General features: G+C 57.9%; 2 protein-coding genes across 2 annotated transcripts in view; one reads left to right on the top strand and one right to left on the bottom strand.

Annotated features, from left to right (window-relative positions):
* VOLCADRAFT_118507 (uncharacterized protein) overlaps positions 1-8433 on the bottom strand; it is a gene marked incomplete at both ends in the record, with an annotated part of 12137 nt that extends 3704 nt beyond the window's left edge. The window contains 9 exons of the mRNA XM_002953842.1: positions 2132-2446; positions 2995-3279; positions 3533-3649; positions 5324-5512; positions 6228-6324; positions 6457-6781; positions 6944-7114; positions 7381-7484; positions 8417-8433. Of these exons, the coding sequence (XP_002953888.1) occupies positions 2132-2446; positions 2995-3279; positions 3533-3649; positions 5324-5512; positions 6228-6324; positions 6457-6781; positions 6944-7114; positions 7381-7484; positions 8417-8433 (1620 nt within the window). The remainder of the gene's footprint in view (positions 1-2131; positions 2447-2994; positions 3280-3532; positions 3650-5323; positions 5513-6227; positions 6325-6456; positions 6782-6943; positions 7115-7380; positions 7485-8416) is intronic.
* A 401-nt stretch (positions 8434-8834) lies between these two features.
* Positions 8835-13472, top strand: VOLCADRAFT_94688 (uncharacterized protein; the record flags this gene model as incomplete). Its single annotated transcript, XM_002953924.1, has 9 exons — positions 8835-8875; positions 8956-9049; positions 9240-9512; positions 9778-9849; positions 10158-10458; positions 11252-11352; positions 11784-11888; positions 12223-12294; positions 12747-13472. The coding sequence occupies 9 exons, from the start codon at positions 8835-8837 to the stop codon at positions 13470-13472; spliced, it is 1785 nt and encodes a 594-aa protein (XP_002953970.1).
* Positions 13473-15019: the final 1547 nt, after the last annotated feature.

Here is a 15019-nt window from a genome sequence, read left to right as displayed (position 1 = left end):
GGGGCGGGTCGCCGCCGCCGCCGCAGCAGCAGCAGCCAGCCCAAGCACGCCTGATATGGGCCTGGATGGGCAATGCTGCGTGTGCATGGAGCATCGCGCGTTGTACGGGTTCGTACATCCCGCCGTGGTACATCTTTGTATATGTGGCGGTTGTCGTGATGAGATGCGCCGTCGCGGTAAGCTAGAGACTTGCCTGGTTTGCAACAGCAAGGCGGTGACGGTGACCAAGGTTGTGACCACTTGAGTAGGCTCCGCTTCCTTGCGTGGTGGCTCAGGAAGGGGCTGGCAGTGGTTTGCGCAGCTTTGAGGGCTATCCAGGGAGGGGTGTGAGAGCGGGTCAGCTTTGTAAGGAGGGCTCCTTCGGGTTACGGGTGCCGACATACATACGTACATATACACACACGACCTGGGTGGAGGGTTCCGTGGATCGGAGAGATGCAAGGAGGGGAGGAGTGTGTTATAAGTATTGGTGGTCCGTTGAATGGAGGGAGAGGAATATTCGGACATTTGGAATGGAGGGAGGGAAGGTACGAAGGGAGGTAGGGAAGGAACGAAGGAGGAGGGCGTAGCTGTGTTGTTCGGATGGCTGGGTGGGTGGATGGGTCCCAAGTGGTTTCATCTTTCCATCTTTGTGCCTGAGCGTGCGTCCACGTGCGTGCCAACGGGGGTCGCATCAACCACAGCAGTAGTAACACTTGATGTGAGTTGAAAGGGATTTTCATTCCGTTCTCATGCAATGTATATGTATCATACTTCGTACTTGACAGCGATGTTTAGCTGTACAAAATCACGTCGGCCTTTTCTGCTGCGGTCTGGCCCCACTGGAAGCACATCGTCACCGAGTGCTGGTGCCGTGCTGCCGTACTGATGTGCTGCTGAGGTTTACATTTAAAAGGTGTTTTTGCGTTAACTTGTGTCTGAAGGGCTTGTGTCCTCTTGCCAGCGAAGATGCGGATGAAACGCAACAACGTGATGGAAGCTCATCCAGCTGCCGAAAGCGCTCTTGTGTATGTTGCGTATCTCCCCGCCACTAGCCCCCCTTACACCGCCCATTTCCTTCGTACGAGACCTTGTAACAACACACACATACACACACCACAACATGCACAGCATACAGACACACACACATACATGCATGAAACCCCGGCAACCCGCACACATGAACATCCGTTTCCCGCGACAGCTCCTTCACACAGCTCCCCTCCAGGGACACCCCTCCCCTTCCGTTACGGCACCCAGAGCGCTGCTGGTCCCCCGCTGCCGCCCTTCCACCTGGCCATCGGCCGCAAAGGAGCCGTCCGTCCGTACACCATTCGTTGCTACTGACCAGTCGGCCCAACGCCCACATTATTCTGTACACATGCTGGAACCACTCGCCGCTTAGATCGCTCTTGGCCCCCTTGGGTTTCAGTGGCAAGGCATGGAAAGCACGCATCGACTTCCTCCACCCGCCATTCCCCGCGGCCCCGCTCAGGTCCCATGGATAAAGAGAGGAAGGGGTGGGAAGGGAAGGGAGATCACCACGAGGGAAATGATATGATTGATATGATATGAGCCGCCGCCTCCTTCAAAACCCACATACATGACGGCCCCGGAGTGTGCAGTGCGAGGCCAGACCCTGTCAGTGCTGATGCCCCCGGAAAACTTCCACCATCACTACTGCACAAAGACCCACGGGTCGCTGCCGGGACTTTTGTCGGCAGTAGGGGTGAAGGTTACGAAGGGCTCACATGCACCACAGCCTTCGATATAATACCGCTCCGAGTCACACATGTAACACGAAACGACTTGTTCAAAAAGCTGTGTTACTGCTCTTGCTACTACTGCTCTTGCTGTTACTGCTCTTGCTGTTACTGCTCTTGCTACTGATGTTGCTGATAATGCCCGACTTGTCGCTGCTTTTGCTGCTGCTGTTGATGCTACCACTACTACTGTGGCTACCGGCCAGGCTGAGGCTCCTGTGGCTGCGTGAGACGTTGCCATTGCCGCCACCGCCACCGCCACCTCGACGGCCTCCATGGCGTGGGGCCGCCCGTTCGGCCTCCAAGTCGACGCTCATGGCGGAGGAGGACGACGGCGGTGTTGGAATCGATGACAAAGTGGTCAAAGAATCCACATAGCCAGGCCGCACCGCCGCCTTCACCGCGCGAAGCAAGTCCTCCGCGGGGACCGGGGCCGATGCCGTACTCAGCAATTCGCCTGTACCGCAGTCCGCCAGAGTGCGGGGCGCCTCGGGGACTGCGGGGGCGCATGGGTTATGGTTGTGATGCTGGTGCTGGTGCTTTGAGCGGTGTTTTTGCCGCCGATGCTGTTTAGACTGCTGGGGCGGATGTCTGGGCGGATGCAGCTGTAGCGATATCGGGGTGTAGGTCGCGGGCGCCTCCGCCGCGTCCAACGCGTGTAGGACTCGAAGAGCTCCGGAGACGAGGGCGCTGCGTTCCAGGCGCTGGAGGAGAAAAGAAGAACGGCATCCCCGCGGGGCGGGAGTGCACGGGCACCGAGGGAAAGGGCAACATATCGGAGAGGAAATAGAAGAACAACATAAAAAAGGAGAAGAAGCGCAGTGTCAGCAGGTAAGTAACGGACACCGTGTGCGTATCAGCAGCACCAGCACCAGCAGCAGCTTCAAGCACCGCGTTTAAGCGACTAGGCCTGCGTCTTGTGTCCATGTACCCCGGTATTTTACCCCGGTCGCCGCAGACGCCGGTACTCCTCTCCGCCCGGAGACCTTCACCATCACCTCATACCACACCACACCACACCACACCACACCACACCACACCACACCACACCACACCGCACCGCACCGCACCGCACCGCACCACACCACACCGCACCGCACCGCACCGCATTACACCACACCACACCACACCACACCACACCACACCACACCACACCACACCACACCACTGCCTCCGTAACCCCCGTATGCCCCCCACACTGCTCGCTCATCCTGCCATAATCCATACTCGTGCAACACACGTCCACACACACCTCCACCACCGCCTCCCTTACCTCCACCTCCGTCGCCGCTCCCTCCTCAGTCACAGCGTCCTCATCGTCGCACTCAACCGCCGGCTCACGAAAGCGCGAGGTTGGCTGCGCCGCCAACGCTGCCTCCGCCGCCGCCAGGCCCACCTCCGCCAGCACCGCCGCCTCCGCCAGCTGCCGCCGTGTCGTCGCCAGCTCCACTAGGTAGTCCTTCGCCACCTCACGGGCGACACCGTGGACCCGCCGTTCCTCAGCAAGCGTTCCCTGGAGCTCACTGAGCAACCTCTCCTGAAGAATGTCGGAAATAATTAGAAAAACACGCGAGCGTGATGAGTGCGACACAATAAAAGTGTGATGAGTGCGACACAATAAAAGTGTGATGAGTGCGACACAATAAAAGCATTTTGGGGTAATGAGCGCCGTACCGTGCTGTACGGTATGAAGTTTCGGGATCACGGGAAAAAAAAGGACATAAGTCAGTATCGCTGGCGCTGGCCCGGGTGTCCAACTGCCACTGTCAGCACCGCACCGTTTGCCGTACCTGTCGTTCGTTGCAGCGCTGACTCAGATCCAGTTGCTCTTGGAGTGCCGCGAGTTGAGTGCGCAGAGACTGCAGCTCCGAGCGAACGCTAGATTGGCGGCCGGTTCCCAGCCGCATCTGGGGGGGGGTTATCGGTGGGGGAGCGGAGGACGCGCGTGCAATTGTTCGCGAGGACGATTGGAAGGAGGAGGAGGTTTTGAGTGTCGTAGTTGGGAATGCTTGAGAGCAGAGGGGCCCGTAACACTGAGAGAGGCCGGGAGTGGTGAGGAAGTCTGAGGAGAAGCGTTAAATCAGCCAGGGATGCAGGGAGGTATGTGTGGACTGCGATGAAGAGGTTGCCAGGAAACAGGCTCTGCAGCGTACTTCGACAGGCAGTGAGGACGCGCACGCTAGGAAGTACCGAAGGGACGATCCAGTTCACGCATTACATGCAGACACGGTGTTGCTTTAAAAACATCTTCATATATTTGATGGACTCGAAAACCGGCATGGCCTAGAAGTTGATGACTAGCAACCCTGTCAAACTTGCCTTGGCGAGTTGGAGCTTATCTCCGGAATGTCGTTCGCTCTGCCGAAGGCGCTGTATGTGGTTCCTGTGACATGTAAAAGTGATCGAATTAGGAAGTAATGAATTGCGGCTATGGCGATAATGGAACAACGCGCAGCGTTTCTAAGCGAAGGCCAAACGACGCGCCGGCTTTCCTCCCTCCAAGAGCCCAGTAACGCTAGCGTACACTACCTGAATTCATTACATAATAAGGGGAGACTCATCTTACATTATCACAGACACTTGACAGCCTTTCAACCCCTTCAGCTGAGTACCAGACTCGGCCTTTCTCGACTTCCTGCTTTGTTGCATGGGATATGATAGCTTGCCGCGCATCAATGCGCCTGTACACTGAATAAATAGTGACAGCAAGTAAATTGCTGTAGTGGAGCACGGCCTAACCTACTGACTCGCGGACACACGCAACGTCGTTGCAGCTACTCCTACTGTAAAATGCGCTGCAATCCAGTCTGTCCATGTTGTTAGAGATGATTTCCATGAAAAGTTTACACGATCTCGGCTTCGAAGAAGTGGGTCAAAGCATCGCAACGACATAAACCGTCTAAACCACCTTTCATATACTATTATTACAAGTTTTAAGCCTGTAGCGTGGATAGATGAGGCAGTCACAGCGAACCTTTCAACACCGCGTTCACTAGCCTTCTCACCTAAAAGCTCAGGAGTGCTCCGGTTGGCAATGCCAATGCTTGCGGCGGCGATGATCAACTCGGTGACCACACTTGGTACTCTCGCTGTCCCACCACGCACACCGCTCTCGAGGCCTTGCATAAAAACCGGAAATGAAGCACAAAGCCGCCGCACTTAAATTGAGGTCTCCGAAGCACTTTCAAGCTACATCCCAGAGTGACACGACAAACACCGCGGCACTTGGGCGGTCAACGCAGCCCATTGTTTCAGCCTGCCGTGGACCGTCTGCTTGCCGGTTGGCGCCTTGAGGAGCGAGATTATCAACTTGTCGCAAACCATCTCACCATAAGAGCTGCTGCAGTCGCTGCGCCCCGCACAGCGGCCTGGCGACACGACGCGTGCATCCAGCCCCGGGCCCACAACCGCAGCACCCGCCACTCCAACACACAATCCGCCGACCTGCCGAGGCACTTGCAACAAAAGCGCCCTTTTCCCAAAACACCTTCCACGCCTCCACCCACCCCCCTACCAACTGCCCAGGAAATTTCCTATGCCGCAGTTATCAAGCCCCCCGCCCCGGCCCCGCCCCCGCCCACCTGCCAGCTGCAAACGAGCTCCCCTGCAACCGCTACTGCCGGCCCTCCCGTCTCTGCCATCTCTTGCGGCTCCGAAACCGGCCGACCTGTGTTGTTGTGACCCGTGGGTCTCATCCTGGCCAGCGCCTTGGCGATGCGGTCTTGCTGATTCCCAGGTAGCCAGCCCACTGATACGTGTGGCATGGGGACCTGGGGGAATTGGGGGCGGGGGATTTTGGGGCGGGGGAATTTGGGGGCGGGGGAATCATGTGCAAAAGTGAAAGGGGCAGGATAGGGGGGCCAGGGTGGGCACGGGGGGTGGTGGGGAAGGTGGATAGTGTAGGGCGAGGAGAGACAGGGAGATGGAGAGGTGGGCTCTGGGGTCTAGGGCCTTGGGAATCCATCATGTGATGCAACTCAGTAACATCAAACCAGCTGCCGGCGTCCGGAGGGGGGGGGTGGAGGGGGGAAGTAAGTAACACCGGATATCCCGCCATAAGTTATACAAACCACCTTGCCTCGTAAAATGCGGGGAGGCCTTGCTGCTGGAAGGCGGAATCCACCTTGCGAATGAGGGAACAAATCTGCGAACGGGAGGAGAAGCGGCAGTAGCAGCAGTAAAAGGACGAGGGCACATCTAGAAATGTGTAACGCAGTGGGAAAACAGGACCAGCAGCTGTAGCAGTAGGAGGAACCCCGCCCCAACCAGAGCTTGTATGGCCCCTTGGTACAAAACCAAGAAGAGAGGAAGAGGCGCGGCAGGAAGGGAACGGAAAGGGGGGAAAGGGGACTCACCTAGGGAGGTACCCTTCGCCCTCTCTCTCCTCATCTCTGCGTCCCAATACATTCGCCCTCCCTGCCTCCCTCCCTCATTTCGGCGTTCGCTTGGCGTTTCCTCCAACCCCCCAGCCCACACTGAGCCTACCTGCTCCGACCCGTGGGTCACCATCACCGACACGAAGGACCTTGTGCCCTCATCGTTGGCGAAGGGCCGCAGCCCCGCCAGTGATACCTGGAAGCAACTGCGGAGGAGGAGGGGGGGGAGGAGGAGGGGGGGGAGGAGGAGGCGGGGGAGGGGGAGGAGGAGGAGGGGTTTTTCAACCAGCCAGCCAGCCAGCCAGCCAGCCAGGCAGCCAGCCAGGCAGGGAACTCACCGGGTCACAGCGCTCAGCCCCTCGGCCAGCAGCGCCGTCAAAGGGGCGATCTGTGCGTGCCGTATGGGGACCGTACGACTGAGGCTGATGTGGTACCCCCGGTGCGGCTGTACGGGGGTTCCCTGCAACCCCCCGTACAGCCCCTGCTGCTCTCCGAGGGCTACGTCTCGCCGACCACCACCACCACCACCACCACCACCGCTACGAGGTGGCGCGGCATTTGCTGCAGCCTCTGGAGGCAAGTCCTGAGTCATGGGCTCCAGATCAGGCAACAGTCGCCGTACTCTGCGGTACACAGCGTCCAGGGCCTCGTCCATGCCCGGTACTGCAAGATGTACGGCATCAAAACGCGGGCGATCGGGCGGGTGGGTAAAATATGAAAGGGCGGGAGGGCAGGGAGCGAGCGCGAGGGGACTTGAGGTAATGAGTCGCACCGGGGCTGCAGGGCCTTGTCTGTCCCCTACCTCCACCCTCCCTGGAGGCCCACCTGGCAGCAGTACGACGGTTGGGAAGTTGCCGACGACGTGTGGGAAGGTACGGACTCGGGCGGGGCCTGGCAGGGCTGTTGCTGCTACTGCTGCTGGTAACTTGCGGAGCTCTGAGGGGCTGTGGGGAGCCCCGACCGCCACAACGCCAAGGGCCAGGAGGTCGTGGCGTTCTGAGCGGGGGGAGAGGGGAAGAGATTAGCAGCGGTTCAGTTCTTGTGTTCGTGCCTTTCCGGCGGGAAGTTGCGTCATTGCCTTTGCAATCGAGGAGGACCAGGAAGTACACATCAGGCCGGGCTAGCCCCCGGGCTGAGAGTCCTCTGACTGGGCTCGTTGCTGCGTCATCGGGGAGCTGACCCATTGGGGATGGTGTATAGCCAACTGTTGTGTTAGCCAGCTTTCGGCGCGCGGTGGCCTTTTCCTGTCCAGCTTTGTTTACCTTCCGATGAAGCCGCTTCCAGCAAAGTGAGTGGGTTGGGAAGGATAGGCCTGAAGATTTCTCCCGTGGTGCGGTTTAGAGCAGGCGCGGGCTGGCGAGCTCCTCTGCACGTGGATAGGGTGAGAATTGTAAGGCGTACGGGAGCCTCGACCTAGTCCGTGAATGAACGCTGGCCAGACAAAAAATGCTGAAGGGGTATTTCAAAATCTGAACGGAACATACCCGCCGGTAGCGGCGCCTTCGTCTAGCTTTGGCCGCTTTGCGACAGGATGATTTCCGCTGCGCTTAACCCCATCATCGTTGCCATCCGTTTTCGCACCAGTATCTTTGTGCGATTGCGATCGTGCTAAAGCATGATCATCAGACATAACGGCGTTGCTATGCGGATGAGTTGTCGTGCCGTCTTCGTCGGACGACGATGCGTAATCTTGCAACAAATGGTCCATTCCTGTTAACCGTTAAAGGGTGGACGAAATAGATTGCCATGTTGTATCCCTAGGCACATTTCAGAGTCTGGCGTCTTATCGAGGCTGAAACCACGGTGGAGCGCGCGGGAAGTAAGCTCTGGCAAATACTCTTGGGCAGAAGGCATCGTCACAGTGATTGTGGTATGGCTCCGCATCGCATAAGTACAATCTACCTTGGCCATAAGCAATTCGCCATTGAGGGTACACCCATCTTGAGGCCCTCAGATTAACACTCTCATCATTCTACACAGCCAGTACTTTATCCAAGAACTCATTATAATCTGCAAAGGCGAGCTGTGCTTTACGTTTTCACAGGCTTCAATCCAAATCTCGCCCGACAGTACGGTTAACCACCAACTGGCAACATCCCACTTGGCAGGGACGGATGTGGACCTTGGAGGGGTGATGCGGTAATGCCTAATGAGGACCCATTATCAACACCATAAGAGCTGAAAAGGCGCATTGCCTGTTACACGGAGCTGACGACGACCACGACTCCACGTCGAGGACCACGATTCCACGTCCCGAAACCCAGCTGTTTCTAGCTGCGCCCTAGCTGTCCGGCGCACCTAATTTCAGCTATCATAGTTGACACCTTAGAATCATGGAGAGGAGCCTTACGCGGGGCAATGGGAAAGCTTCACCCCACCTAAGGGTGTACGAGGGAGTTGTTTGTGTCTCAAACCACGTCAGATCCCTTCTCCCAAGAATGACGGCTTACGTTTAAAAATTACTACCTGTAAATTATAACGCATATGCGTATTTGATCCAGCATTAGCGACCAAATGCCAAGAACGATGACAAGGCTGTTTTAGCGACACAATATATGCAGTTGCAATGAAACAGCTTTGTAGCGGGGGATCATTTTACCGTTTAGACTTACCAACGGTTCGCAGCAGTCCGAATGGTCAAGGGCATCGGCGTTGTGTTGGCAGCAGAAGACAACGAGGGCGGTCGCAAACGGTTACGAGGGCTATGTTTGACGAAATGGAGGCTTTTACGAACCTCATGTCGCCGGGAGTTGCAAGGTAGGTATTCTATCTTTGTAACATCGTCGCCTACTAGCCGCACAGGAATTGACTTGCATTCGTGCCTTAACCTTGTTCAGCGTCGTAACCGCTGTTATCGCGGTATCCTCCGTCAGTATCAATCTCTACGGTGGCTTGCTGACCGAACGCAAGCGTGCCGACCTCGCGAAACAGGTAAGAAGCAATGCTATCGCAGGCAGGCGCGTTATTCTTCGGGGTACGGGAATGCTTCATATCTAGGTCCGAGCAGCGAGGCAGAACTGTCTCAATCGAAAGTCTTCCCCGTTCCCCCTCGACCCTCGGCCTTTGCCGTTTGCCTGTCTTTTTTGCATCGGCAATTTCCTCTTCCTAACCCCTCTTACAGGTTGAACGTGAGCGGCAGGCGGCTGTGCAGATTAAAGAAATGCGCTCCCTGGTGGCTCGCTACCGCGGCCCCCTTCTAGAAGCTGCCGTAGATCTGGAGTCCCGGCTCGTGGCGGTGGCTACGGGACGCACAGCACGCGGCGGGGGTCGCGGCGTTGTGGAGGAGGAGGTGGTGTACACCCTGTTCACCATTGCGCAGTTCTTGGGATTTGTGGAGCTGGTTCGGCGGGAGGGCCCCCGAGAGAGGTCCTTCCTGCAGCAGGGCAACCCGCAGGTGGGGGAACGGCTGTGCGTGGAGCGGGGTTGGCACGCGCGCGCGCGTGTGTGTGTGTGTGTGTGTGTGTGCGTTGGGAGGGGGGAGGGTTGGGGGGGTGTAACTGATGCTGGGCGGGAGACGCTGTGTAAGGTATCAGAATGGTGATTCACCCCTGTCCATCCCTATCCATCGCTCTCTCCTCCCCCCTTCTCTCCTTCGCGTTTTGCTTTATTATGCTTTCTTTCCCACCGCCCCTTCCTCCCCTCCTGCCCCTCCTGCCCAGGGCACCGACACACTTGCCAACCTGTTGGAGGGCTTCCGCTTCATCATGTGCGCACACCCCTCAGCACTGCAGGTGGGGCTGAGCGGTGGTGGGGCTCACAGCTGAACAGAGGGAGGGGTCAGGGGCGTCAGGGGCCCCAAAGGACACGGGGGAGAGGGGGGCCAGCAGAGGGTCTGGGAATCATTACCACTGGCGCCTCCGCAGGGTGGTGTCATCCTGTGTGTATGTACTGGAACTCCCCGTCAACACCAAAACCCCCAGAACCCCAATACACGCACACTAGACAATACGTCAACTGGCGACTGGTACCCGTTGGGGTCAGTTATTCTTCCGGATGAGCAATTTTGCATCATGGCGCACCCTGCCGTACCTCATGACAGACCTGGTACGACGAAGGTGACCACCGTGACCATCCTGGAGCACGCAGCCGGCCTGGGGTGCCGTACGGCAACATCGCTAGGTCGCCCCAGGCGGCGGCGGCAGCTGCGGCGGCGGCGGAAGGCAACGGCGCGGCGACGGTGGCGAAGGCTGCCGCTGGCGATGCCGCCGGCGGCGGTGAAAGCAGCGGCAGCGGCAGCCAGTTAGGGTCTGGGCCAGAGGCCTTGTCGGCACCGGGCGAGCGCACAGGCCCTGGCAGTAGCAGTAACGGCACGAGCAGCAACACGGGCTGCAGCTGGAACGGTGCGATGGAAGGCAGGAGCGCGTGGGGCAACAGCGGGAATGGGGCTAGTGACAACTTCACCCGCGACGGTGACACTGACAACTGCACAGGCGGCGGCGGAGGGGTGGGGGCCGGCGGTATGGGCAGCAGCACCGATGGAGGCGGGGCGGGCTCAGAAGAGGGAAAACGCGGCACAGGCGTGGCCTCCTCGTCTGCCACCGGTTCTGAAGGCGCCAATGCAGCAGAAGCAGTTGATGCTAGCACCTGCAACAATGTTGGCGCCAGTGCGAATGGCAGCAATAGCAGCAATGGCAGCAGCAGCAGCAGCAGTAGCAGCAGCAACGGCGGTGGCGGCAGTAGGGAAATTCCCTTGTCTGAGCAGCGGTGGCCGGGAGGCAATGTCTTGCACATGTCCCGCGGCACTCAGAGGGCGGTGGGCAGCTTCATGATCATCACGCCAGTTGGTGGGTGTTGTCAGCGACCCGCGGGTCGGTGGGTTACTGTACTGTCGTTAAACTGACGTGGGTTGTGGTTTACCAGCTGACGAGCGGCTCAGGTTCTTAATAGGTTTTAGGGTTGATATCACTATGCAAGCACACCCACATACATATTTACACCAACGCCGCTATTGGGATCTGTGGCGTTGTGTGCTGTGCGTGGGGCCTATGTTCCCATCTACCACTCTCCCACACTCACACGCACACCTCCACGCACAACAGCTGCCGCACAACCTGGGGTAGCTCCCCCTCCTCCACTTTCCCCACCCAGCCGCCTACCCCCCCGGGTCCTCCCCCCGGTCGTCCCCCTGGTCAGGTGCCGCCAGACACTACACGCTGTCCTACTCGGACTTCTACCGGCGCTTCTACACAGACGAGTCCTTTGCGGCCTGGCTGCTGCCCATGTTCCATGACCTGGTGCGGCCGGGAAAAGGGGAATATGACTCTCATGGGGGCCCCTCATTAGGGCGTGTTGAAAAGGTAATGAAAACGTACGACCCCCGACGGTAACACCCAATCGCGTTCCCACTTTTCCCGCCAAATTCAGTCTGCCTGTCCCGTTTACCTCCCCATCTTGGTCCTTCCTCTGGGCCCTGGCCACACGTCCGTTACCGCATGGGGCCCGCGTGTCGTCACTTGCTTTATTTGCTTTGTGCGTCATCCCCCTCCCCTATGGTTTCCCCTCTCCTTCCATCGCTGTTGATGCTACTGCTGGTGGTGGTGGTGGTGGTGGTGGTGGTGGTGCTGCTGCGATCCCGCTGCAGGTGGCGCTGATCGGCAGTCCTCGCGGCTGGCCTGGGTGCGGTCCCTTCCCCGTCAACCCCTGGACTCGCCTGCTGCTGCTGCAGCAGCTGCTGGTGGACACCATCGACCTGCTGGACCCCTTCATGGTGCGAACCAACGAGCAACACCGCTGGAGGCTGGCGCACATTCGATACGCGCCACTGCCGAATGTGGGTGAGGGGAGGGGGTGCCGATGAGGGTGTGGTGGATGATGATGATAATGATGATGGTTATGGGCCGGAGTGAGGGTGCCTTACGAAAGAGTGAGTGGAGTGTCGAACGCACGGAAGGAAGGGAAAAAAGGGGATGTGGGGTATGGTGTGCCGGATGTGAGCTTTTGTTGTGCTGTGTATGTCAGCGGGGCATTGGTCTCCTGGTCATTAATCAGTTTCAGCAAGCGGCAACCTGCGCAATACGTAGAGCTAACCGTCTTGTTTTTCACCGATCATCCGTTTCCGTTACGACGAACTAACTGCCCCCTCCCTCCCTCCCTCCTGCCGCCAGGCTGAGTCGTACAAGGAGCGGTTGCGTGTGCTTGAGAGCATAGTGGACATGGCCATGCCCTCCATGAACTCGGTGAGAGGGGAGGAGGTGCAGGGCTCACGAGGCGGGGAGAGACTGGAGGGGTTTGATGTGGCCAAATGCCGTGTACTGAGGCGGGCGGCAGCGGGGGCTCTGTGGCGTTTTCAGCGGGCCTTGAGGTTTGTGTGTGTCGACAATTCATGGTTGTGGTTTTTTCGTCTGGTTGTGGGTCCTCCTCTAATTCCGTTGCGTGGATTCAGTTACACCGTTTGCTGCCGTTTTGAACTTCCCCTGTTGCACATAAGTGCTGGCTGTGCTGTATTTCGTCGTCGTCGTTGTCCCTGAAGCCGCGCCTTTCCACCCCCAGTATTGCCTTGAGGGCTAGCCGGCGGCCGGCTACCGGCTACCGCTGCCGCTGTCAGTCCTAAAATGTCGATCCGTCGATCCTACCTGTGATTCCGCTGATGGCTGATGGTGACACTGGCTGCGCCCTTGACGCCCTGCAGTTGTTTCTGCGGGTGGGTTGGGCTCGTAGCGCTCGGGACGGCCACTCCAACGAGTACCTAGGGTCCAACGAGAAGATCAACGAGAAGCTCTACTACGTCTACCCGGGCTCAGCTGCCACCTCCTCCACCTCGGCCTCCGGCGGCCGCGGTCGCGGTGCCAGTAGCGACTCGGCGGCCGTTGCAGGCACCGACCCCCTTGTGCGCGACGCATACGAGCGCGGCCTGGCGGGACTGCCGTATAGCAGCGTCGACGAGGGCGATGGCGTCATCACGGGCATGTCGTATTACACCGGCGGCGGCGTTAGTGGGAGCGGCTGGCGGCCTGCCACGGCGGGCCTGTATACCAGCGGCCGTGGTGGGGCTGCAAGCGGAGGCGGCGGAGGCAGCAGTGGAGGCTGGCAAGCTCCCCTCCCGACCTCAGCTCCTGTGCAGAACGGCGGCTGGCAAGCGGCCGCACCGAGCACCACAGGGTCGACAGCGGCGGTCGGTGCTGCTGGGCCGTCGTTGCCGTCGCCGTCACAGACGCCGTACATTCCGCCGCCGAATGTGTTGGTCGAAGCCTCGCAGCTTCCGTTGCAGCAGCGGCAGCAGAAAGCTCTGCTGGTTCAAGGAGAGGGGGGAACAGCGGCGGCGGTAACGGCGGCAGGATCGCAGACAACGGAGGGTGCCTGGTCTCGGCAGCGCGGTGAAGGTGACGACCCCCATGCAGGTTGGGGGGATCCCTGAGGTGGTTGGGGAAGGGGTTGGGAAGGGGTCCTGGTCCTGGAAAGACCCTGTCATGCCTAGGTCTGGAATGTCAGTGTGCTTTTGTGTGTAAGGTTGGCTCGAATGAATGTGGAAGGTCAACTGAGCTATGCAGGTTTGATACCCCGGTGTAGTGTTTGTTTGTTTTTGGCTTCTTGTTTTTTTTAGCGTACATGTGGAAATGAATGGACGATGATGATGAGCTAGTACGGATCCTCGTGTTGACCCACAGTTGACCCAAAGGGGGATTTGATCGGTCCCACATGCACACCACAATTCATGTGTCGGTTGTTAAGCAACGCACGGCATGTTGTTGCTATCGTCATTGTTGTTGCTGTCTCCTCATAAATGTCTTTGAACTGAGAGGCTAAATGACAAGTGTGTCTTTTGAGGAGAAAAGAGAGAGGCAGAGAGGGAGGCGAGGGTTGTAGAAAGAGTAGAGAATGGAGTGTGTGTGTTCGTATGTACATATGTCTGAAGAGCGACTGCTGTGGCCTTTATTCGGCGCGACTTAAAATGTTTTAAAGCACGTTATTGCCATTTAGTACGTGCCGTCAACTTGGTTACATGATGGTTAGTTTGGGGTCCTGGAACTCAACACTTGGCTCCTTGTGGATTAGAGACAGAAGGTCCAAAGGTCGCCACCTCTCCAGTGTACGTTCATGCCTATTTAGGCTTCTCCACAAATGTGGGCGCAACAAAGGGTTAAGAGGAGGGCTTGATGAACCCCTGCGACAACAACTGGGTAATCTGGTGTTGCATTTCGTCATGTTCAGTTTCTTGCAAGTAGCGAAACATACGCTGAGCGGGTGGACAAGAACTGGGGCTCTAGTGGGATGACGGGAGGCAAACCACGATCACACGGCAACTCAGCCGGCAGTTGGTAACGGAAACAAGCTTTCCTTATCTAGCAGCACAGCACGCATTTGTAACTCAGCTGGAGTGTCGCCCGGAACCGCACTACAAACCTTTTGGGCAAAAGATGGCAAGTCGGGCAGAGCAGAGGGTGGAGACATGGAAGAAATTGAGTCGACAGATGCAGAGAAGGAATCCACAACCTTCACAAATGGCCTGCATAAAACCTGGCTTTACATGACAGGGTTCTTCCAACGGGGGTAGGTCAGGGAAAGGGCTAGACTTCAGCATAGGTTGACCGGGATGGCGAGTTGGTGCAACATGTGGTGCAAGCATACAGAGTAAGCACAGCACCGACGGATGTAACACACCGGTCATCAAGCACCAAGTCATAACCGGGAGGAAGATCAAGCACGGCACACTGCAACTTAGCTTTGTAACCCTGCAAGCGACTAGGTACCTCAGCAAATCCTACCGAAGTCGCAGTCCGACACTGACCCAAAGTGACCGTTAGGGCGGGACGTACGCTGTTTGCCGAACCCACACGACGAGCAGAAACTGCACTTGAAAGGGCTGAAGGCAAGCATCGGACTGGCACACTTTACTTCGAAACTACACAGTCAAGCCCTTAGAACAGAGAGAGGCAAGGGAGCGACGTCAGCATCAGAAGCGGA

This window comes from Volvox carteri, assembly GCF_000143455.1.
Source record: "Volvox carteri f. nagariensis unplaced genomic scaffold VOLCAscaffold_39, whole genome shotgun sequence".
NCBI lineage: Eukaryota > Viridiplantae > Chlorophyta > Chlorophyceae > Chlamydomonadales > Volvocaceae > Volvox > Volvox carteri.
The sequence above is the reverse complement of the archived record's forward strand: the minus strand, read 5'-3'. Positions and strand labels throughout refer to the sequence as shown.